At 35.9% G+C, this 24,978-nt stretch overlaps 1 protein-coding gene across 1 annotated transcript in view; it reads right to left on the bottom strand.

Moving 5' to 3' along the window:
- Window positions 1-24,978, bottom strand: part of LRMDA (leucine rich melanocyte differentiation associated) — a 658,526-nt gene that overhangs the window by 265,600 nt on the left and 367,948 nt on the right. The window contains exon 5 of the mRNA XM_027700020.1: window positions 18,215-18,341. Within this exon, the coding sequence (XP_027555821.1) occupies window positions 18,215-18,341 (127 nt within the window). The remainder of the gene's footprint in view (window positions 1-18,214; window positions 18,342-24,978) is intronic.

The raw sequence follows: 24,978 nt of genomic DNA, 5'->3' as shown, positions 1-24,978 counted from the left end.
ACAAATCTATGGGACCTGATTGAATTCATCCCAGAATCCTCAAAGACCTGGCTAATGTCATCGCAAAACTTCTCTTGATTTTTGATCTTGGGAATCCAGAGAGGTCCCAACTGACTGGAAGCTGACAAACGTTGTCCTGATTTTCAAGAAAGGCGAGAAGCAGGACCCCGGAAACTACAGGCCTGTCAGTCTCACTTCAGTGCCTGATAAAGTTGTGGAGAAGATTATTCTAGGAAGTACTGAAAAACACCTGAAAGACAAAGCAGTCATTGGTCACAGGCAGCACGGCTTCATGAGAGGAAATTCCTGCTTACCCAATCTGACTTCCTTTTATGACAAGGTAACCCATCTAGCTTTGATACGGGGAAGCCAGTTGATGTAATCTTTTTGGATTTCAATAAAACTTTCAATACCGTCTCTCAGAGGATCCTTCTGGACAAAATGTCCAGCACACAGCTGGATAAACACATTATATGTTGGGTAAGCAATTGGCTCAGGGGTCGAGCACAGAGGTAACAGTGAATGGGGTAACATCAGACTGGTCACCTGCTACTAGTGGGGTTCCACAGGGCTCCATATCAGGCCCTGTGCTCTTCACCACCTTCATAAATGACTTGGACACAGGACTGAAAGGGACAATAAGCAAGTTTGCAGACAACACAAAACTGGGAGGAGCTGTTGACTCCCTCAAGGGCAGGTAGGCCCTGTAAAAAGACCTTGACAAATTAGAGGGCTGGGCAATCACCAATCGTATGAAGTTCAACAAGGGGAAGTGCTGGATTCTGGCACCTGGGATGGGACAACCCTGGATGTTTGTACAGACTGGGGAATCAGATGCTGGAAAGCAGTGCCACAGAAAGGGACCTGGGGGTCCTGGTCAATGGCAAGTTGAATATGAGTCAGCAGTGCCCTGGCAGCCAGGAGGACCAACCATGTCCGGGGGGGCATCAGGCAAAGCATCACCAGCCGGTTGAGGGAGGGGATTGTCCTGCTCTGCTCTGCACTGATGCAGCCTCACCTTGAATATTGTGGCAGTTTTGGGCAGTGCAATATAGGAAAGATATTAAGCTATTGGAGAGCGTGCAAAGGAGGGCAACAAAGATGGTGAAGGGCCTTGAGGGGAAGCCGTGTAAGGAGTGGCTGAGGTCACTTGGTCAGTTCAGCCTGGAGAGGAGACTGAGGGGAGAGTTCATTGCAGTCTACAATTTCCTCAGGAGGGGAAGAGGAGGAGCAGGCACTGACCTCTTCTCTGTGGTGACCAGTGACAAGACCCAAGGGAGTGGCCTGAAGTTGTGTCAGGGGAGGTTTAGGCTGGATATCAGAAAAAGGTTCTTCACACAGAGGGTGGTTGGGCACTGGTCACAGGGCAGTGGCCACAGCACCAAGCCTGACCAAGTTCAGGAAGCATTTGGATGATACTCTCAGGCACATGGTGTGATTCTTGGGGATGGTCCTGTGCAGGGCTAAGGGTTGGACTCAATGATCCTTGTGGGTCCCTTCCAACTTAGCATATTCTCTGGTTCTGTGAACATGTTCTAGACTGGGAGAGGGGAAAAGAGAACAAAGCAAGAACTGTTTTCTGGATTGTATAATCCTCAACTCATGAGTACATATAAAATATGACAATATAATTGTTTCAGAAGCTACAAACCTCTCATATTACTGCCAAGAGAATACTGTAAGATTCTTAAAACATACTAGAGATTCAGGGATAATAAATATATATAAATTAAAGGAAATGGTTGTTTTAGAGGTTTGTGGTTGAATGGTTACTATAAATAGACATACACACACACAATGACTGGTGTCCCTTATGTGGCATATGTAAGTAAACCCGAAGTATACTTACCCTTTATATAGGTCTGTAAAAATAACCATAAAGTTATGGTTCCGCCTGGGAGATTTGCCTCCCATGATGACAGAGGTCTCTACTATGCAAAAAACACTTTTTTTCCCCTTTATCCTGAAAGCTAACAGTAATACAAGGAATCTTCAGCCTGCTAGCAAACCAACGGTTCCCAATATCACTACCTTGATGCTATTTCACTCCACTTCTACATGTGCAAGTTGTCTGTGGCAAGTATTCATTGATTTATAGATATCTGCACAACTCAACTATGAATCACGAGATACTTCTGCATGAACTCCATAAAATCAGGAATATTTGAGAAGGAATAAGAATAAGAAAAAAATCAGCATTAGCTGCCATACAGTCTTAGACTAGCATTGCTCCATTAGGTATGGAAGTCAAGAAAGCAGGGCTGGCTGTGGACCTCATCAAGGGTCTTTCACACCTTGGAAACAGCTTCAACATTAACAAGCATGCTAATCTGCCTGAAATCAAATAAGCGATTACTCTGCTACTTCCATGAATTTTGAGGCAAGTATAATCTGATAGTTAGACATTAATAAACCTATTTCATGGATCTTACCACTATCTGATAAAGAAGCCTTTTTTTTTTACTCTCTCTTTAATGTTATTAAATAGAGTAAACTCGTATCTGGTTAAATAGGCTTCACAAGTGCTAATCTTAGCCTAAAGCACTCTAATGGATTGACTCTTCCTCAGTAGGGCTATATAAATATTTATAAAGACTTCACACGAAGAACAAATCTGACACAGGGCTTTAAAAGAGTTTTCAACATATACAGAACCCAGAGAAAGAAAAGATTTTGCAAAGACAACGAAGCTCTTACCTTCAAAAAAACTCTCTTAAATCCTGGAGGGCTGGTAATAGCACACGAACATACGTCTGAATCTGCACACAAGATTCACATCCGGGTCGTGCTACCAGTATTCCAATAGTGATATCTTATGGTCACAGGCTGTTTTATGAGTACAAGATTTTCTTCTTACCTGGCCCATTTGCTTTTCTTGATAGACAGTTTTTTCCATGCCAGTAATAAAGCAAAAAGTGATTATGCTATTTTTCTGCCTTGTTTCTGAATGGAGAAGGACCAGCACTTAAAGCCTACATGGAAGCCAAACACACAGTCCATTCTCCCTTTAAAAAAAAAGTCTTCTCCAATACAAATTACATCAAAGAAAGTAAGCATTTCTTTGAACAGTGTAGAAGAGGAAGCATGAAATCCTGGCTCCACTGATAATTTAGATTGTTTCTAGCCACTGCACTACAGGTAGGATTTTACTACAGATACAAATGGGTGGCCCTTCAGCCTAGGCCCAGAAGTCCAGTCATGAGGATACGTAAATTACTTATTTTATTCTCATTACAGTAAGTTTCCAACAACTAAAACTATGCCACCATGACACTACTATAGATGAAAAAATGATACACCATCAATTGAAGCTGTGCTCCATCTTGAGATTAAGTAACTACAATTTTTAATTTACATGGCTTATTAGTATTTGATTGATCTATTTCTTTAGAAGAGCATATGAAAATATAATATTTTCTGCCACAGAGAACAGATATAGCACATATCCATCTAAACACTAGCCCTAAGAATGCAGAGCTTTCATTGTTGTTATCAATACAGGGATTGGAAGAGACTACTCTCATCTTCAGGCAGCTATAGTATAGGTAAAATCTTCAGCTGAACCTTTTCCTCACATTATAAGCCCAAAAAAAAAGATATTTGATTTTTCAAATTTGCAATAGCTACATGCAACATTTCAACATTGCCTGGCTGAAAATAAACTAAATTGACATCTATGAACCTTCTTTGGGATCACTGGACAGTCTAGATTGCAACATAATTGCTTCCCAGCTGTAAAACTGCAGAGAAAAATAGCATGTGCCTTGTTCTCCCAGACCACACCAGCTCTCCTGTTAACTGTAGAAGTATTACACAAGATTTATAAGGCTTGAATTAGAGCATTTTAGGTTTAATTAGAGCTCTATTAATTTTCAGTAGTTCTAGCATGACACTGCCCCAGTCAGTGATCATTGGTTTCCCCTGCATTCTGGGCAGAAGGTGGAAGACCAGCCTGTAAAGGACAAGACAACCATTGGCTCTGTATACAGCGGTTTTTACAAGCCAAACCATATTCCACTAGGGGTTTATCATATAAAAAATTAGACTTCCCACTTGCCAAAATATAACCTCAAGAGGACAAAGCAAGTAAGTTCTCTACCAACAACATATCTATTCATTTCTGGTTGGGGGGAGGTGGAGGAGAGAGTGAAGCAAAAGAGCACTTCACATAAACAACAGTTCTTCAGAAGTTCTCTCCAGAGAAACTGGTAAACACATGTGGCAGAAAAAGACCCAAAAGCTATGTTGCTGTTGCCTTTAAATCAAAAAAGTTGTTATGAAAAATAACATATCTAGTTTCATGGTCAAAAATAAATCAGGAAAATAAAATTCATTTTATCTTTTTCTTTCCTTACTTTGCAACTGTCAATGGCCTTGCAGCAACGCTTCCCAGAAAGTTAGGTGTGTCCTTTACTGAGAAACCATGCACCGTTCTAGTCTAGTACATGAGATCAATTTAAAGATATTTTTCTACTCACAATGTGAATTATTTTCTAACCCTGTAAGAGTTCTCTACTGTCAGAGATAAACAATGAAATCCAAAGTACCTCTCTCAGGATATTACCTGTATAGCTGCTGCTGAAAATCTTGCCAATGCAATGTTTCTTTATATTTAGAAAATGATTGTTTGGTTGTTTTGAAACTAGAATGACACATGCAGACATTCTAATGAGTTCTGCTTCGGAATGACCATTTGACATGGTGCAGATCTACATTTGTTTCTATTGCTTACATTGACACAGCAGACTACTCCTTCAGAATCTACTCAACAGATTTAAAAGTTTTCTTCATATGAAAGAAAAATTCTGTGCCACACATGCAGTGCTTCTGCCCACCCTGTACAGCATTCCACCTTTCAAAATTGCACCCAAACTCTTAGACTTATTATTTAGAAGAAATAGCACTGTAGAGTCTAATTTAGACCATAAAGATATTAAAAAATATCACATAAGAAGAAGGCAAAAAGCTGGGAGATATTATACAAAAGCAAGATAGTGAGCAGACCTGGGGTGGTGGATTAATACAGTGGCCTATCAGACTTCTCTGGAACAAATATGCAACACGAAAGCACAAAACTCCTGCCAAACTGCATGTAAAGTGAGCAAGTTCTCCAAGAACAGTTCTAAGACTCAGAGTAAAAATATTTTATGCTTCATGTTCAACAATCCAATGGACTTGACCTGCAGCTAACTGCAAAACATGCAAGTGATGTCCTATTTCAAACTCAGGAATACTATTTTTTCTACAGAATTACATACAGTTTCCTCCAGTTTTTGCTTGATGGGCTTGATGAGAACAGGTAGAACAGGAATATTCACTGCCTCTCCTACTCCATTCTTTTTCCTAGAGACACTTCTATGGTTTTAGTACCCCCACCTTTCACTTTGAAACAAATATTGCATTCACATTTTCTGTGTGAAATTAATAGTAATAATAGGCTGATTGCTTACTCGTATCTAAACACTTTACATAAATTTCCAATCCAATCCTTGGTGATTAGGTAGTACCTGTACACCATAAAGACACACACTTTCTGGAAAATCACAAAAGCAATAAAAAGAGCAAGAGAATTATTATCATATAACTACAGAACTTTACAGCAAGAGTCACAAGCCACAGTCTGGTGGCCAAATAATGCAAGGAAAAAAATTGCAGAATGTAATGATAAAAGACAACAATTTGTACACATACACTAGAGTGGATCCACCTCCTTGCTTACCAGAATTGTGACAGTTAAACTTAGTCACATTTAGAGCTACCATTGGAGTAGGAGCCTGACTCCACAGCATGATTGGACATAGTTGTGTATTATTTCAATAAAACAGGTTTCTTCCTTGTTTGTATGCTTTCTGTATGTATTCACACTAATAATACTTTTGATAAAATCCTCCAGAAAGTAATCAACTTTAATAGCTCTTCTACAGCTAAAGCCGCACAACTGGGTGGCAAATACAAATGAGCTTTCTACAGCAAAACTTAAGTCTTCAAAAGAATTGTAAGAAAAAAAAGATTACAGGTTTAGCATTGCTTCTGGGATAAAATGTATATTTGTGATAAATGTATCAAATCCCCTAAAAACTACAGCCATTGAAACTTCATATTTAGGCTGATTTGCTTTCCAAATCATATAGACAGCACAGTTGTGTACAATCTTTAAACAAGTACAACCACAGAGAAATGCTGAGAGATTTAAGAGAAATAAAAGCATGATCAGCTAGCTTGTAATCTTCTTTTCTCTTATTCTCCTCCCTATAGCTGCATTAAATTGCCTGTTGAGAACAATAACATATTTGTGCTTTTATAGGTAGAATGATTTGTATTATGTAAAGATTTGGCTAACAGAGTAAAGATGCATTCAAACTGAGCTGGATTACATGCTGTTAATAATTTTCTGGATGCTCTAGGGGACCCATAATTCTGGAGGAATAGAGATTAGCATTTGAATATATCCTTTGTAATACATCTCAAAGCAGACTTTTTTAATTTGGATTTTGTCATTTTTCTAGAACCACACTAACCAGAAATCAAATCACTGAAAGCATTTTGGAGGGAAAAGTATGCCACAATCAGGTTTTTATGCCCCACTCCCCCAAACACTAAAGAGTACACAGAAAAGCTGTCTTTTCCCAGCTCCCACACCATTTCAATAGCTTTCTTTAGAATGCCAGACTACCTAGAATAGGTGATCAGGTTTGCAGTATTGTTCCATGAACGTTCAATAAAAAGAGGAACTCAACAAGCAAACCAGAATTTGTTGTTCTGAGTAAAAGCTCAAGCTGTCTAGAAAGCTGGCTTTGCTGTGGGCTAGCTTCTGTTTCAGAAAGTAATGTTAAAATACATTATTTTAGCAAAATTAATAAAGTACCTCAAATTGCAAAGAAATACTCCTCAAAATACAATAGCAATTTTTTTATTATTGAATATAAACTTTAGCATAAACAAGACTCCCATTTTACTGTTTTCATGAAACATTGAACTCTTTTGGCCATCATTTGCTAAACCTTGAAATCCTTTGTAAACTCGGTATGTCTTTTCATAATTTTTGAAACACTTAGTACTTCAGAACAGTCTTAAAGTGTATGACTCTAATAAATATTATACTCTCAGACAAACTCAACTGGGAAGCATACTGAAGTGTTTCTTATTTAATAAATTACTTTTCTTAGCATTATAAGGTTCACCTAGCAAGTACAGATTCACTGGACAAAATATACTTTTCATGACCTCTGGTTCTCAGTTATAATTAGTCGTCTGGTCCCAATTGCTTACAGTGTAAACAAAGACTGACAAACCCACATTGGCTGCATGTATTTATTACATTACAGCCCAGCTGCCAATGTCTAACCATTCTAATAAAAAACTATTTTCTAAGGTTTATGTTTTATTGCATGTATGACTCCCTTATTGGTTAGCATTTTGGAGTTGTGGAAAAGGTTATGAATTTAGAAACTGACTGCATTCATATCATATTTAAAACTTAATGCTATTTTATTAAAGACATATGGGCCTCCAAAGTACACATATTAAATGTCATGTAAGAAAAGTAGCAGTCTAAATCATGGTCAAATTCATTTTTGACGTGACTCCTGAGGCTTCCCAAGATCTGAACTATTTCTTTGTAAATCTGGCAGTTTAACCACACTCATAAATCACTTTCAAAGCATATTATTTCTTAATTTTACTGCATTAGAGAGCATTTGGCCTACACAGTGAACTGTTTGTAACCGTTACATGAACAAAGATGTATATTTAGTCTTGTAATGTGTGAAAGAGTAAAAAAGGTATTAATTTCTTAATCCTGAATTTACTTCTTTTAACCCAAATGATACATTTCCTAATGAAACTTGCCAGACTAAGATACATAGGATAGTTTGCTGTACTGATGTAACAGAAAACTTGATCTCTTTCTGCTTCAAGCTCATAAATTAGCCACGCAAAGGTAATAGTAATTTAGTCATTATCCCACAGGTTCTTTTACAAGAAAACAATGGTGGTTGGTGGTTTTCAAGCCCCATCAAGGTTGAAAGAACAAATGAATCGTCTTTGGGACAATGCACATGCACATTACTAGATTCCTTGATACAATGACATTTGATACACTAGAACTGAAGTATAGCTTAAATTCATTTAAAAATTAAATGTACATCACTTAAGGACAGATTTCCTGCCTGCTGAAGTCTCAAAAAACCCTACCACTAAAACACATCATTCACAGAACAGGTTTCAAATCAATATAATTTTTGAAACATGATTGAAATTTTCTTCACTTAGTTTTAGAGAAGTTTCCAATTACAAAATTATTTACAATTCATATGTTTTCCTATGTTTTCCTTGGATGGTCTGAATAACCAAGATAAATTAGGACAATGGTTTACTCCAAAAGCTTTATAATCTCACTAATTCCTTCAAAAAAAAACCCACCAGTTCTCAGTCACAAATATTTTTTAGCTTTTTATCCACACAATGAACACCCCATTTTTCCCTGAAAAATGGATCCATAAGTCGCCAAATTGTAAATGTTTTATGTCAGGTCCATTGTCTGCAAGATGGGCAAGATGATAGTATCAGCTCCAACTAACATTCTGGAACTGGAACTACAATCTGTTAATTCAATCTGATTTTAAGGGAGCAGATGAAACTGTGCTGCATCCTTTTCCTTTGACCAAGGGAGTAGTTTTAGAAACTCATTCAGTGAAAAAGTTCAGGATTTCTTACAAAACATCCCTTTGGCCTATACATTTCTGGTAAGGGTGGAGACTAGGATAGACATATTAGTTTTTCACTGAAAACAATTTTTTTTTTCCTTACAAACCAGATACAAATTGGTCATGTTCTTAGTCATTAATGAAGAGAGAATGACTGATATGCTTGAGTTTTTAGGAGATGACCTCATCACTATCAGCCCTATCATACTCTTGCACCACTCTCTGGCTACTCTTAGTGCAGGGGAGGATTATTTTTATAATGCTCTGGTGTTCCTGACTTGCCAATATTTTGCAGCACACAATATTTCTTTTAGCACAACAGGAAAGGAATGATTCAGCTGCTTAAACATACGCTTCTACTGCTGTTTTAGCCACTCTACAGTATCTGGGCCCAGTCTCCCATGTGAGTTCAGAAAAACTTGCATCTCCTATAGATACTTATCTGCCATCCCTTAAGGGATCTGCTGTATGCTTTAGGGTATCTGAAATGGCAGTACGTTGCTATTTTTGGTAATTTACGTTGTTTCCAAAGTGATTAGAAACATTAGTCAATACAATGTGCATTCATTTTACCCTCCCTTTTGTTCCTGTCCTCTCAGTCCATCCACCTAATTTGACTATAGCAACACCAAAAAAAAAATCTAGCATTCATTTCACAGTAACATGCTTTATGATGAGCTTGCATCACATTTTATAATGAAGTCATGGTTCTTTATCCTCTGATATAATTTAGGTCTTCACACCTGAACTTGTAACCCACAGATCACTGTAGACTATTCTTTTTGACCATGATTCCACTGATGTCAAAAGTAAACATATGGAACATAAAATCCACTTCTGTAGAATCAGGGATTACAGCATTATCACAAAACAACATTAAAGACATCACTGTGCAACCAAAAACATTTTATTAATGACAAGCAAGACCAAAGAATACTAGGGGAATAACAATCTTCAGAGAATGACATGTTGAAGGCACTCTATTTACTACCTTGGTCTGGATATAGAGAATCACCTTTCTAAAAACGATGCAGTGTAACCTCTGAAAGGAAGGATGCCAAAGAATTTGGTTAAGTTAATGTAAAATACAACTCTGTTTACATCACAGTCTTCTAGATAGCATGTTGTTCTTTGCTGCAAGATATGCTACTGAGATCACAACAACAAATCATCTTTGTCTTAATTTGCAGTGGCCCTTCTGACCACATTTATCTCTAACAGCTGGTGAACTTTTCATGGGTCAGTGAAACACTGAATCCAGGTCTTATCTTAAAACAGCATCCATATACATTGCAGAGCCTGCTGTGAAAACTGTGTGACATCCAACCATGGTCAAAACAAGCAATAAATTTAAAATCAGCTATGACAGCTCTTTTCAACTTTTGAACCAGGTGCTTCACATGTACAGAATTACAAGTAGACTCTACGGTAGTGGTAGTTTGCTACTGATTTTCTCTCTCAGAAATCTTTCTCTGATAAGTAGTTTTCAGAAAAAAAAATAAAATTATAATTGGATCTTTGTTTCATTGCTAGAAATTAACATATATTCTAACCATCATGCTTAAGACTACTACTATTTCAATGGGAATAACCCATCAATGTGACTGAGAGTACAAGAGAGTGTCTCAAAGTTCAGGAAAAAAAAGAACCACCTACAGGAACATAAGAATAGACATAAGCTGGCCAAGAGTTTTGCCAATGCCATTTTAAATGGCCATATTATGGTCAAACATCATAGTAAATATATTTTAAAAAAAAAGCACCATATGAACAACTCCTATGCTTATAGTGGTGTCATTTGGTAATGAGATCCATTGCATTAGTTTTTCTGAAAAGAGGAACTACAGAACAGTGCATTGAGCTCTGCCTGTACTCCAGCAGTGTTTCCACTTCCAAAAGAAAAACAAACAAAAGTTATAGGATAAAATTCTAGCCCTATTGATCCATTAAGAATCTAAATCAATGATGATCCTGCTATCAAGGTGTTAGATTTTTCTGAATGGCATGTTGTTAAGTACACTGAATAGGCTGATCTCAATACAAAAGCCAGACCATACACTTGCAGCATCTAACAACTGAAGTTTCCATAGATATGAACCCGCAATTGAAAACAAAATATAAAGTAAGAGCCGTAATAAACAAGTTGTTATGATAGTTTCTTCAATTAAATGGATGCATTCATTATATACAGTACCTATTGCTATTCATCAGAGAATCTCTAAGTGCTGTACAAATACTAAGAAAGTCTTACAAAGGGATCAATGTGCTCACTACTACTGAAAGACACACACTTTTCAGGTGCAAAGTAGCAGCTGGTTAACTAGCACACTGCAACGTGACATAACAGTTTAGGGCAGAAGGTGGAAAAGAGAATGCTTTAGTAAATTGAGACTGTAGAGAAATCCATAGAGGCAGAATGTAATCACCTGAACTGGATTCAGGCCAGAGCCTCATGGATAACACCCCTTCCTACCTGAAAGATGCATTGGGATCATTAATGGCTAAAATGACACTGGTTTCATGACAATCATACACTTTTTTTTTAAGGGAATAATTTTAGGAAAGAGATATCACCTTTTTCATTCTGTATCTTTAGCATTAATTAAGATACTGAAACGCAGTCCACATAACACCTGCCAAAAGAACTACATATATGATGTAGTTGATATTTTTTAAGAACACTAGAACAAACATTGAAGAAGAGTTTTTCCCCCAATCTAACACATATATGACCCACACGTGTCCATTCTTCCTTCTTGACAATTGGAATTACAGCAGGCCAGTTCCTTTGTTATTTCAGCAGCTGTATACTTGCGACTTAGTCCCCACTGTTTAAACTAATTGCTTTTCTCTCATTTACTGACTGAGGTTCTTTCTAATCATGTGACCTGTCTAATGTGTGAATATACAAAATAGAGCAGAAAAACCCAATCAACTTGCAGATTCAAGGATTGCATAGAAGTTTCTTACTTTCCAAACTCTTTGTATCTTAGAATCGCATCTTCAACTTTATTATCATAACTGGGTTTGCTTCTAATTTGGATACTGATTCTTCTCTTCCCTCTGTTGGCATTGGCTGCCTTTTCCCAAGCCAGTCTTTCAGTTTGTTTTAGCATATCTGCCTTTGCAGTCACTTGAAGATAGTTCTTTACCAACCAGCCTTAGCAGATGGCTCTAGATCCTCTTATTCTTTTTTTTTTTATTTTGCAACTTTTCTAGGAGCAAGAGCTTCCTCACATGATGCTCAAATTCACAGATAGATCAAATTTATTGTTAACTTTCTTCACTAGGATAACATGCTACGCAGCAAGTGCAACATTCGTCTGCTACAGATAACTTGAACCAAAGAATGGAGTCTATGGAGCTCTTTCAGATGCATATTTAATTTGATATATAAGCAAATGAAATGTAAAAGAAGCCATCACATATCGCTAATTACTGAACTATTCCATCCAAAGACTCCATATGAGGCAAGATGCAGGCTACAGCAGCACTGCTTGTTGACCTGTATCCATATGTAACTGTATGTTCACACGTCCACATATCATTTACCACAATGTCTCACAGGTGTCTTCTACAGAACTTCATTAGCCATTTGATGAACTACCAGCTTCCTGCTTATTAGTCTAGTACATACCTTTCCAGTCACATCCTTAAGCCTCTAATCACTTGTACAGTTAAAAAAATTAGATTTCCCATTTCGTAAAATCTCACATCACTAATTTAGCCTCCAAGAACCATGTGGTGTGATAGCAGATTTTATCTCTCAACATTGAATCAAGACATATGGGAACTAATTTTTTTGTTTCTGCAAAAACTGAGGACAGCTCAAATTCCATTTCTGTGTTCACTGCACTTTGCAGCAAGTTCGCACACACATACACATACCAAACAGACATCTATTATTGCAGTGTGATTATCAAGGAGGCATACAAGGGAATATTCTCAAAGACAGAGAGGAAGAAAATACTATTTGATATTTCAAGTATGGGATCATATCCAAAAGTTTCTTCTAATCTTCTTTTCAACTAATTGAATAGTACAAACATTCAAGAATTTAAACTTCCAAGTCGAAAAAAAGAAAGAAAAAGGAAAAGAAAAAGGAAAAGGAAAAGGAAAAATCGAAAAGAAAAAGAAAAAGGAAAAAGAAAAGGAAAAGGAAAAGTGGATCAGTATATCATAAAGGAATTGGAAAACAGAAGGAAAAACCTGTGGTCATCTCTCAGTTCTCCAACACCTTGATCAGTTCATCACGTGGAGTTTCACAATGCTTTTGTTGTTTCTTCTTCTACCACGTTAATCATCATAACTATTCCCTTGCAGGCCAAAAAAAGGCTTAGTTCAAGATGTCATGCCCAGTTTTAGAAAATAAGTAAAATCTACTGGTTTAAAAAATTATGCAAGTGTTATTCACACACAATTATGCCATAAATTTGTATATAGGTATGTTTGCTTATGTTTGTTTTGGATCACTGCATTTGTTTAAGATAATGGGATTTTAAAAATGAAAACTTTTAAATTACTGAACTTAGCTCTGTCAGATGAGTTCTACCAAGAACCACTCTTGTAGCTGGCAGATCCTGCTCAGCCATGTATTATTTTAAACTGCCAAAGTAATTATATATAAAAACAATTCTGGGGTTTGTTTGTTTTTATTTTAATTATTTTTTCCTAATTTTGATGAGTCGTTAAGGGATTATGAGTCAAGCATGTTATGGACCCTTGCTTCAAATACTTAAATTTTCCAAAGAGCAAAATGGATGCTTCAGTGGGCTAAATAGTAGCATGACTGCTACAATGTCCTTGAAGTAAATATTTATTTACTGCATCACAGTCTAGGTTAGAGTCTTAAATTCATGTCCTTTGTTTTAGGATGTGAAACTTTGACATGTGGACAATAAGAACCCCTAATATGTAGAAGGTCTCTCAAAGAGGTATCTTATTAGCTAGCAGTTCAACATAACGATTCTTTTCACTTTAAAAGTCCTTTACTCTGCATCTACTCCAAATGCTGGCAGTTTATAAACCAAGATCTCTACACAATGGTGATGGTAAAAAGGAAAAAAAAATGTGAGCAATGCAGATGTTCTCTGAAGTTTTATCTGTCTCCTTTTATCTAGTTTTTAAAACCAACCCCATTTTCCTAATTTAGGAAGGGGGCAAAAAGGTCCATGAGATACATTAGCAAAAATGTCTTGCTTAAATTCATGTAAGCAGATAGAACATATCTATTCAAGAGAAATATGATTCTTCTTAAATAGTTAGGCACAAAAATTACTAAAATCATTCCTCATGCCTCATCTGATTTTAATAGAAGCATATATCAGCACTGGTCACTTTGATAATGAGCTTCTCCTATGAGCTTAAACACCAGAATACTGCCAATAATCTGAAAGTAACACAGTAGACTTTATCTCACCTTATTTCTTAAATGGTCCTGCCTAAATATTTACTCTTTCTATCATAATAAAATTATCTCCCTCTACCCTCCAAGTAATAGTGTGAGCATGAATCACATACATTCATCATTAGACTTGCCTTCCTGCTTCAGTCTCTCCATCTTAGTTCCTTAGATAACAAATGCTACATCAGGTTTCATAATTATAACTTCTGATGAAAACAATGTATCTAAGGGTGAAAAACAAAAATTTTCAGAACACCTGTACTGCCATCTTTTGTTGTACAGAGTTCCCTTTATACCCAGTGGACAAGTTGCATGCAGAATAACTCCACATAATATTAAGTCTGTTACTTGGAAGTATATCCATGGATACCCACCAATGACTTGGTCTTACAGGCTACAAGACTATTACTGGTGACCAAATGCATGCTGCTTGTTTTTGCCACCATAAATAAAAGTGATGAAAATGTTAACCTTAAAAATGCAGTAAGTCACAAAATATTTATTGGGAAGAGGAGCTGCAAAATACTGGGAAATATGCATTATATAAAAGCAAGTGCACTGACCCAGTATTCAGTAATTAAATTTATATTTAAAGAGACTTATGACAGTGTGTATCTATTCATTGCAACACACTTTAGATATAATGGATATATGCAGTTTTTATCATCTAGATTAAATGATCATGAATACAGACATTTAAAATATGAAATTATGTCCTTTGATACATCATAATTTCATTTTTTAAATTTATATCATATGCAATGTAAAAATGTGGAGTCATAAAATATTTTCTCAAATTACTTTCTGCTTTGCATCTCTAAGTTTTAAAAATGAAACAGTTGGGAGCACAATTCATATACCTATAAACCAAAGAAGGGTACAGTTTTAAATAATTATGTCAAGAAATGACAACTGTACTCTTTGTAGAAGCAGAGATGAATAATTACAAAGCCGGGACATAATTAAGCAATTTTGACTGTCGTATTCTTGAGCTGTCTTTCTGATGTGAAATGCTGTCATGCCCAGAAACACACTTCACACTGGACAGGCATCTTCTACTTTGATCTACACTTGTGCCAGTGAAATGAGGTCATGATCTGGTCATTAAAACAAGGCTTCCTCATCTGGCTCAATGCCTCTTATCCAGCCAGACTTATCCAACCCTTATTAAAAGCAGGCATGATACAATGTTCAATATTTTGACAAAAGAAAACATAAACACCACAGAATAATGAAGTTTAGTTCACTTATACAGTGAGAAGGAACACCGCATTGTAACATTGTAACATGTTTTCTAATAAATGACTGTATCTTTCCATAAGACAGTCATATCACAAACAGATGCATTTTCAACAAAAGATGAAATGAAGCAAAGCACAAGAAAGTGCAGTGTTCTGTTAAAAAAAAAATCAGGAAAAATGAAAGTAAAAAATTTATACAAAATAAAATATTTATGACTTAGTGATGACTGGTGATTGCTAGATACTTTTGCATTTGAGTAAACACAAGCTACTCAGATGGAAATTTCTTGCTTTTATTCTCATTTTGTGTATTTTTTTCTTGGTGGGGTGTTTTGCTCTCCCAAGTATTTTATGTCAAGACTAAAATGAAAACAACTCCCCACATCACAGCCTCTTTAGATCATCAGTCTGCCTTTTATGCTGAATAAGCCATATCATCTCCTGCTTATCATAATGGGGGGGAAAAAACCCTTTTAGTTTGGGTTTTTTTCTGAAAAAGTAGGTCTGATAGGCTCACTGTTGTTGCTACATCTGGCAGAAGATTTTCATGTGGCATCTGCCAACATAAAAACTAACCACTCCATCTCCTTTCCCGGCAAGCATAGGCTGACACAGTGGCTCCTACCTCAGGCAAAAGGAAAAAAAATTATTATTGTGAAGTTCACTGTGATCAAGCTCTTATATCCCTAGGTCAACTGACTAAGGAGTTTTTCTGATGACCAAATACTGAGTTTTTCTGATGACCAATACTGGATGTGCTGCAATCTTTCTCTCAGTTTTGATCAAAGATGTAACCTCTAACTAGTTTCAGAATGCTTAAAATGTATCACCACTACCTGTCTGTTAAATCCGCCTGAAGCTGGTCGAAAATCTCAGCAACTATATGGGAGGGGAATTGATGAACAGAAAACACAAGATCCAGGAAATTTGAAGGCTAAAGAATAAAAACCCATTATGTAGTCAATGTATAGCATATGACAGAATTTGAAAGTACAGTTATTGTGCACATCATCTTTGTGGTATATGGAGGAATTCTGCTTGTTATAGTCTTTGAGTACAGCTGTCAATAGCTGTATACATACACACCTGCATCTGAAAACATGCAGAGAGGACTCTATGAGTGTTCTCAAACATATAGAGTTTGCATGCAGATGTACTACAAGCATGAATATCCTAGGAAACAAGCACAAATTCAAAACAATTTGGAGAGCTTTATAATACCTGTTCTGCATCTAATTGAATATTTATTTTAAATTAGCCATTTCTGTAATATGTATATAATGTTATATGATGAGCGTAATTTTGTAGTAAGAAGCATTAATTCATGCCATGAAAATCATTTACAATGATTTTACCATCAGTAATTTGTACTGAACCATTTATAAACAAGAAAAAAAGCCAACTCTTTAGGAAGGTAATAACAATGGTAAATTGGAGCCTTCTGCAAATGTGCTGAAATAAATGTATGGTTTATCACAAGACTTAGTGAGTAAATAATTCAAAACTATACAAAAGGTTCAATTGTAGATATAAAAGATAAACATGTTATCCCTAAATTTGTGAGGTAATTTATCCTTAGCTATTGACTTAAAAAGAGGTTTCATCCAGAAGAGTAGCTTTAAATTTGAGAGACACTTTTTTCTTCTCTTGCGCTATTAAATTGATTACAATTCACAGAGTAGGCCTTAAATGAAAAATCTAATTGCTAGCAAAATTAAATAAACACTTCACCAGATCTAAAATCCGATAAGAAGAATTGTAAAAGAAGATGACATATGTGTGCTATACCTAACACAACCCAGCTTTTGCATTTGGCCAGACTCAAAGATGGTTTGCTGTGAATAAGATATACAAAACAGCTTAGAATAAATTATTTCATTTATTACATATATGAAACTGAAATAACTAAAGGCAGTAGTAAACAATATATCAAAGCAATGCTGGTATCAGAACTGTTAACATTTTAGTAGTTATAAATTAATTAGTCTGAAAAAATTTGTAATGCACTGCAATTGTACTCATGATAATACATTTATCCAGCAACACTGTTATGCTACCAAACAGTGCATTTCCATAACTGCTTATTATTCAGCATTATTGGAAATCTGCAATAAATTATTGATGGCATATTTTAGAGAACAAAACAGCAAACAGAAAGCAAGTAGATTGAAAACTTGAGTAGAGTTTTAAGATCTGCAGCACTAAAGGACTCTGCACCTCAGATTGCTGTTACCGTATATTGATCAACAATGGAAAAAGAAGGCAAAGTGGAGAATTCACATTCACGTTCTGATTGCTTCAGTGCTGTGCCCAGAGCTTATGCAAGTGGTATTAAATGCTCAGATTACTGAAACTGTCTCTCTGATGTTGTCAATGCTTATTAGCAAGATACCACATTCAGTAACATCATACAAAATTAGAATCAACTGGTCCACTAAAAGCCAGTAAACACCATAGGTGTGAGCTCTGCAATAGACATTTGAGTTTAACATACAAGGCAGGGGACAGCTTGTCAGAAAAATTGCATTCTTTCACGAAAAGTACATCACGCAGGTTACACATCCTTGGACAGGGTAAAACTATTCTTTTAAGCTCAGTGACACATATTAGTTATTTTGTTATATGAAACAGAGGTTAAAAGCAGAAATTTGATAACATAGCCACATCCCAGTAAACGGATGTAACTGTAAATTTTTATATTAAAACACAGAAAAATTACTAAGGCTTTTGTCTCTCACATGTGTCAATCCTTTCATTTGAAAGGTTTCACCTGTTATTTTAGCAAGAAACACAGGTTTTTGGAGTTATTTTAAGATGGTGTAAATGAATCATATTATTGTTACTACTTCCATTTACTCTCCTACCTTAGCATCCTTGGGCTTAACCACTTTCATGAAGGCACCTCTTACCAAGGCTTCCTCTCTCTCCCTCCTGGTTACTTTCCGAGTATCAAGAAATTTCAGGTTCGTCAATTTATGCAGGACAAAATATCTGAAAGATGTCAAAATGCACACAGTTAAAATCCAGTAATAAAAAAAGACATATTCACAGATTAAATTACTAAAATTAACAGCAATAAACAACAGCCTTTGTTTCCTCTCTCTGTTCACCTTTTTCATGCAATATATCTTAAGTAAAAAGTTATAATACTTACTTTACTTTCTCAAATGAAGTTTGTTGTAAACTGCTCTAAAGAATTTAATACTTGGTGGATCAAGCACAATTATCACCATGGACATGTATGCTCTCTATAGACTTTGGTGAGGTATAAAGCATACCAAGAAATAGGAAATTGTTTTGAACTACCTGTTTGGGAAAAGGAATTTTGAGCGATATGAAAGATTCCATCTCACGATGCAGGGGAAAACCAATCTGAGAAATAGGAAACTGCCTGCTATCTTCTCTGAAAGAGTTCTTAGAAAACATTCCTTTGCCAACACTTCTTCAGATTTTTTTATATATTCCTAAAACCACAATAATCATCAACAGTAGAGACACGTGAACAGCAAATCAGGGAGGGGTATAATTTGTCTTCTACCATACATACTAAACCACCATCCTTTGTCTTGAAAGGACTGTATGTCAGTGTTCAAAACTCTTAACATTAAAAGAAAGAATTTGTAAAGAAAAAGCATGGAGCGTTATTCTGGGTCTCTTCGTTCCAGGCCTACATTTTGACAAAGTCATAATTTGGAAGGAGGATTCCAATTTGGTCCTGCCAGAGAGACAAGGTGTCCTTATGGCATATAGATCCCAGCTCAGGATTAAGTGCAGAAGCACGGAGGGAGAGACTATTTATAGGAAACATATTTTAAGAATTCAAAGTTCTTGTTAGGATTCATCAGTACTATATTCTATTTATCATTTTTACTCAAAGGACAGCAGCTTTTTAGCTTCAGAGAAATACTATTGGCTCCTCGCTTGCAGAGGGAGAGAACATGGCAGATCAAACACAAAGTAAGGCACAACCATGGCAAATCCAAACATCTAACCACCTCAAGTACACGTAATTTGCATTTAGTCAACCAAATGTGAAGCAAACACTGTAAAGTGAGGGAAGTGTCAGACTTTTCCTGGCAGGAGGTAGAAAGGTGATTGATAATGTTCCCCATGCCTAGCTGTTTGCATAAAACTCCAGTCAGTCAGAGAGCTCCTAATCATACCAATCCCTTCTGGCAATGGGAGGAAGAAATCGAAGTAGTTCAAAACTGCATAACATTTTGAAAGAGAATAACACACACAAATAATTGTTTTAAAAGGTAAAAGTTTATCTCATAATACTGTTGTCAAGAACGGATAAACATGTGAAAAAGACTGTAACGTTCCCCCTTCTAAAACCAAGCAAAATTTAATGGTGCAAATAAACCTTTCCATCAAGTACACCATTCCTCTGAGGCAACAGCTTCATAAATTGTTAACAAGTGAACTGAAAATGCTCAGTTCTTAAATGTGAATCCTCAATCTGTGGCTTTCAATTATATTAGCAGAAGAAAAAGAGACTCACTTTACTAAACAGAACATCTCCTAAGATCATTTTTTAAACAACAGCTACAGATCTGAGACAGACACGTTCTCAGACTCATTCCAGCTTTCCTGGCTGCCCTTCCAGTCCTCCCTGGCATTTTGCTGGCCCTTATCTTTCAGTGGAGGAGAACCTATCCATCTTGCATTACTGGCAGAAAAGCTCTGATGACAACAGATTCTTTCAAATGAAGACATGCACAGAAAGAAACAATATGTCAAGAGTGAAGAAGAGTGAAGCTAAAAATGAGTAAAGACACCCACTAAGTGTAGGGTGAGAAAAGATGAATATTCAGGTGAAGAAAACATCGGTATTAGAAAATCAGCAAATGTTTAATGATGGAATGAAATATGCCATTGAAAAGCAGGCTGCAACAAAAATGACAACAGATTAAGACAGCACTGTCATCTATGCTGACTTTGGATCACAGCCCTAATGTCAGTCTCTCAATCATTTCAAAAGAGCTTAAAATTATAATAGCATTCCTTGATACAAATGTATTTTTGTATTTTTAAGCCATACTGATTGCATTTCAAAAAACAGAATTAGCACTAGTACTTGTCAATTCCAGAAACAAAACCAAAAAACCCTACCCACACAAACTAAACAGCAAACTACACAAGTCACAGGTTTGGGGTTGATTTTTTTTTTTAAACTTGCACTTCTTAAGGAAGCAAAGGTTATCCCACTAGTAGAAGGAAGGTACATTAGTAATTAATTATTTTAAAAGGTGATTAAACATACAATCCCATTTATTCATATTCCTTTTACTAAATATAGAATTAAAAGTTTCTATGTGATTTGAAAATAATATGATACATTTTTATTAAAAGGCTGAAGAAAAACAGTGAGATTCCCAGATATATTTTAGCTAGAAATATGAAGACACAGCTTTAATCTAAATGTAACATAAGTTTGCCATAAAAAAATACAGGAAAGGGTTACCAAAGCCTGGGAATGAACACTCTACAATATCAATTCAACCCTTGTAAATTTAATCCAGGGTTATTTGTTGCCCAAAATCTCTTTACTGTGATGTATGACTTAGTTACTAAGGTTATCACAGTAGTATCCTAAAGTTGCATAGTACATAAAACATTTCAGTTAACAATGCAGGGAGGTTAACTCCCACAGATAACCTACTATCAGAGGGTTAGACCAGATGACATGCCTCTGTCAGCTTTCAGGAGCTATTGATGGTTCAATCAGTTTGTTTTGAAGGTAAAGTACAACAAAAGGGCACTAAACTTATTCAAACTGTCAACAGGGACTATGGAATGTTGCTTGCAGGTAAGTAATTTTGGGTGTTTTAAGACTATTATCAAACACCAATGGCTGCAGAAAAAGACAGCTACTAATAACACAGAAAGCAGCCATCATAAAATACTTTGTGGCAGGTACTGAAACCCATAAATTTTGTGACACATTGCACCTGTTTTAGACATAAAACACTAGTTAAAAGAATACTGTTTAAGGAAGAAAGATTCATCTAAATTTTACGTTATAAGTTTAGAAAGGTTTATTTTAGGTTAGAAGTTGGAGGGGCAAGGTCTCCCTGTCCCCTCTTTTTTTCTTAATAATTTTGAAATTTAGCACTGCTCCATGTGTTCTGAGACTGCTGTTACCAGCTTTTAACATCTTTGCAGTGGTATGAAAAAAGGTTAATATCTTCAGTGATGAGGATAAAACTGATTTTCAGAGAAAGAAAAATAAAAATCAGGTAGACCAGAAAGGTGCTTAGAAATCATTGTCTGTAAACTGATCTTCTAATTCATAACGGATCAAAGAAATTAATTATGTAAGTAAGTAAAGTTGCGCCTTCTTTTGTTCAGAATCATCTCTCCCACCTTGACTCTCAGTGCCAAGAGGCCAATGAAAATAAGCTCATAACAAATATTCATCACACACAAAAAGGAACTCTCAGAGATGTAAAAAGACCAGAGAATATCATATTTCTTGTTATTTCCATCTTAGTTAAGTGAAAATGACAATAAAGATTAACAACTCATTTACCAATTTAGTAAGTGCTGCATGTGATAAGCATTATTTTAAGAGTTTTTACACAGACCTGCCAAGATATTGGACAAGAGGGACAGGCTTGAGTGGACATTTGCAAAGGAATGCAGTGAGCTTGGAATTCAGCTGCTATTGACATTGGCAGAAGCTCGATGGGGCAAAGCCTTCCTTTGAAGAAACATGCTGGTGTTCAGAAAGGTACATAACAAAGACAGCTTTGAGATCAACTATTGCTATTTATTAAACAATACATGACTAACTTTTATATAAAGAAATCCTATCTTTGATACTGACTCACTCTACAGTCTTTAACAAATCACAGACTCGTCATCTTAACTCTGCCTTACAATTATGGAAACTAAGTCTTATCAGTTACCTTGCAGGCATATTCTGTGTATGATTCTGGTTCTCTACTGTTTAACAATCATTACTTAACCACATAGTCCTTGGGTTATCCCCTCTTCTCCTCCCCCCCCCAGAAACAATCACTGAAGGTTCACACCTTACGAGACTTTCAGAGGTGAAGTAAAAGAAAATGTGTTTTCCTTAAAGGATCACATGGAAGAAAAGAAAAAATCTATTTCAAACATTTACAAGAAATTTGTCAGTCCTGATCCAAAACACAGAGGTGCAAATAACTTCTATATCAACCATTTATTTTTGTTAAATAGATCCTGTAAAATTTCAGTCTGATCTATGGGTTTTTTTCAGTAGCCATTTAGGTTCCAACATAAAAATTGCTTCAATTTTAATGAGTTTTGGTACACTACCTCTGGCTACTATCTAGAAAAATTTCATTCTAGAGCTATGAACATCATAACTACAACAAAAAACCCTCAATGAGTCACATAATATCATACCATCTAAGGGTCTCAATTAACTCATCACCTCCCTTGGAAAAGCAGATAAGTTGTTGAACATGGTTGGCCTTCTGATACTAGAGGCCACATTATAGGAAAATTTCAAAAGTGGCAAAAAATTACTTAATGAATGAACTGTTTGGGTTCTTTTCTTCTTCTTCTGCTACAAGAAAAGTATAATATATTTCTGTATGGTAAAATTTCAGAAAAAAATAACTATTCCACTGAACCTTTAATGAAACACTATGGTAAGAACTAGATTCTGTATAGTCTTTCAGTTTGTACTTTTATTACCACAAGCTGGAATATAAAACTGTACTATACACATCAATATTTAAATTTTAAAAACTAAATTTATCTGGAGTGAAAAATTGAGGAATATTTGGCCAGGAAATGCAGAAATATCTAGCTCTTCCTATATCATAACACCAACATGCTCTTTCTTTCAGAAAGTGTTTACTTTCATTTTTGTATTTTCTGTGCTATTATATTTCCTTTCCTTGACAACCATAGAACATAAAAATAATATACTTATTTCAAACTTTGAAGGGCTGATTATGCTCTCAGTTACATTACTGTAAACTAGAAAAAAATAAATAACCTGAAGTTAGCAAAGTTAGATCAGTTTTCAAAAGGGAGAGACAAAAACAAAAATCAGAAGGATTGAACAAACATGTTTATGACAGTGAGTGAGATCAATTATCTTCTGTAACTGTTTCTTCTGCCCCCTCCAAAAGGTTTACCCCTCTACCCCCACCAAACAGCATATAGCTGGCTACAGAATTCTCATCTGCAATGAAAAAACTTCTTTAATACACAGATAAGGAAGACAGGTCATAAACTTAAACCAGCATCTTCCAGAAGTGAGGGCATGATGTTGGCATGAGGGATGTTAGAGGATTGCATAAGACCCTGTGCAGCCTTGGCACTGTTTGGTGATGATCATATAATTCTGAGGGACTCACAAGTCACTCAGAAATCCAGATCACCTCCTAATATTTTAATATCTTCCCCTTTTCTTCAGTGTAGCAAACAACTCTATAAATTAGAAAAATATCTCTATTTGTGTAACAATAATTCGAGTTATGCCTAAACTTACTGTGTTAGTATGGACAAATTGGGTATTACGGACTTCAATTTACTGGCTGAATAAAAACATCATAATTGTTCTTGCTCATGAACCCTCACAGTGGATAGTCTCAGATAGAAGTTGTGTGGTCATTTGATGTCTATCACATATAGATTTTTTTCTACCAGGTACCAGTGAAACGACAAGGCTTCAGATAAACAGTGAAGCAACACAGATTCATAGATTATACAGATGTAAGGGAATGTCCTAATCATCTAATTAAGTACATAAAAAACATGTACAGAACTACCAGAGACTTCAATCCCTCCTGCTAAAAGAGAGCCTCAACAGTAATTCACTGGTATTGATCAGGTATATTAGCATTATTTTCATTACTGAGCAAGGACTTCTAGTCTCCTATTGCTTCTTGAGTATGTATTTATATCACCATCCAAATTCAATAACAAGACTATTTAAAATAGAAAAGTTCTGTATCAATTTTCAAAATAAACAATAAAACAAAAGAAAACTGCAAGAACACTGAAAATGCTAAGTATTTCTAAGTATTTATGAGAAACACTGTTTCTCACAATCAAAACTGTGGGATGAGAATAGTTGATTTAGCTTGAAAAGTTAATCCATACAAAATGCATGCACTTCCTTTCTAGCTGTTATATCTTAAGAGGACTTCATAAGGTTATCATCATTTGCTCCCCCTGCTGAAGATAGCATATCTAGTACATGTACTTTTAAGCTAATTTAAAATAAACTCAGGCATTTGTTTCCACTTGCCCTTGTTTCCATGTCAACAGCATTTAATGAATGCATCATTCCAGGAAATGTCAATAAGGAGTAAAGAAGAATGACCAAGCACTGAAAACTTCACACATGGCATGAATTCTTCACAATCATATCGCTTTAATGAAAATAGGTGAGGTCACCTGCAGCATTCACAACTGCTTTGTAATACATTCTGACCCAGATGATTTTTCACAGTTCAGTAACACCACGTTTGAAGTTTTCCCTGCAAACAATACACCCACAGGACTGACCAAGTGTGAGTACAACAGAAGCAACCAGCAATTACTGTGTTGACTTCTGTTACTTTGATCTCCGGGTCATGACCTTTGTTTTCACGCAATCTTCAAAGCAGAGATTGTA

The sequence above is a fragment of the Neopelma chrysocephalum genome, unplaced genomic scaffold, assembly GCF_003984885.1.
Source record: "Neopelma chrysocephalum unplaced genomic scaffold, ASM398488v2 Primary Assembly neopelma1_143, whole genome shotgun sequence".
Taxonomy (NCBI): domain Eukaryota; kingdom Metazoa; phylum Chordata; class Aves; order Passeriformes; family Pipridae; genus Neopelma; species Neopelma chrysocephalum.
This window is presented reverse-complemented; position numbering and strand designations above follow the sequence as displayed.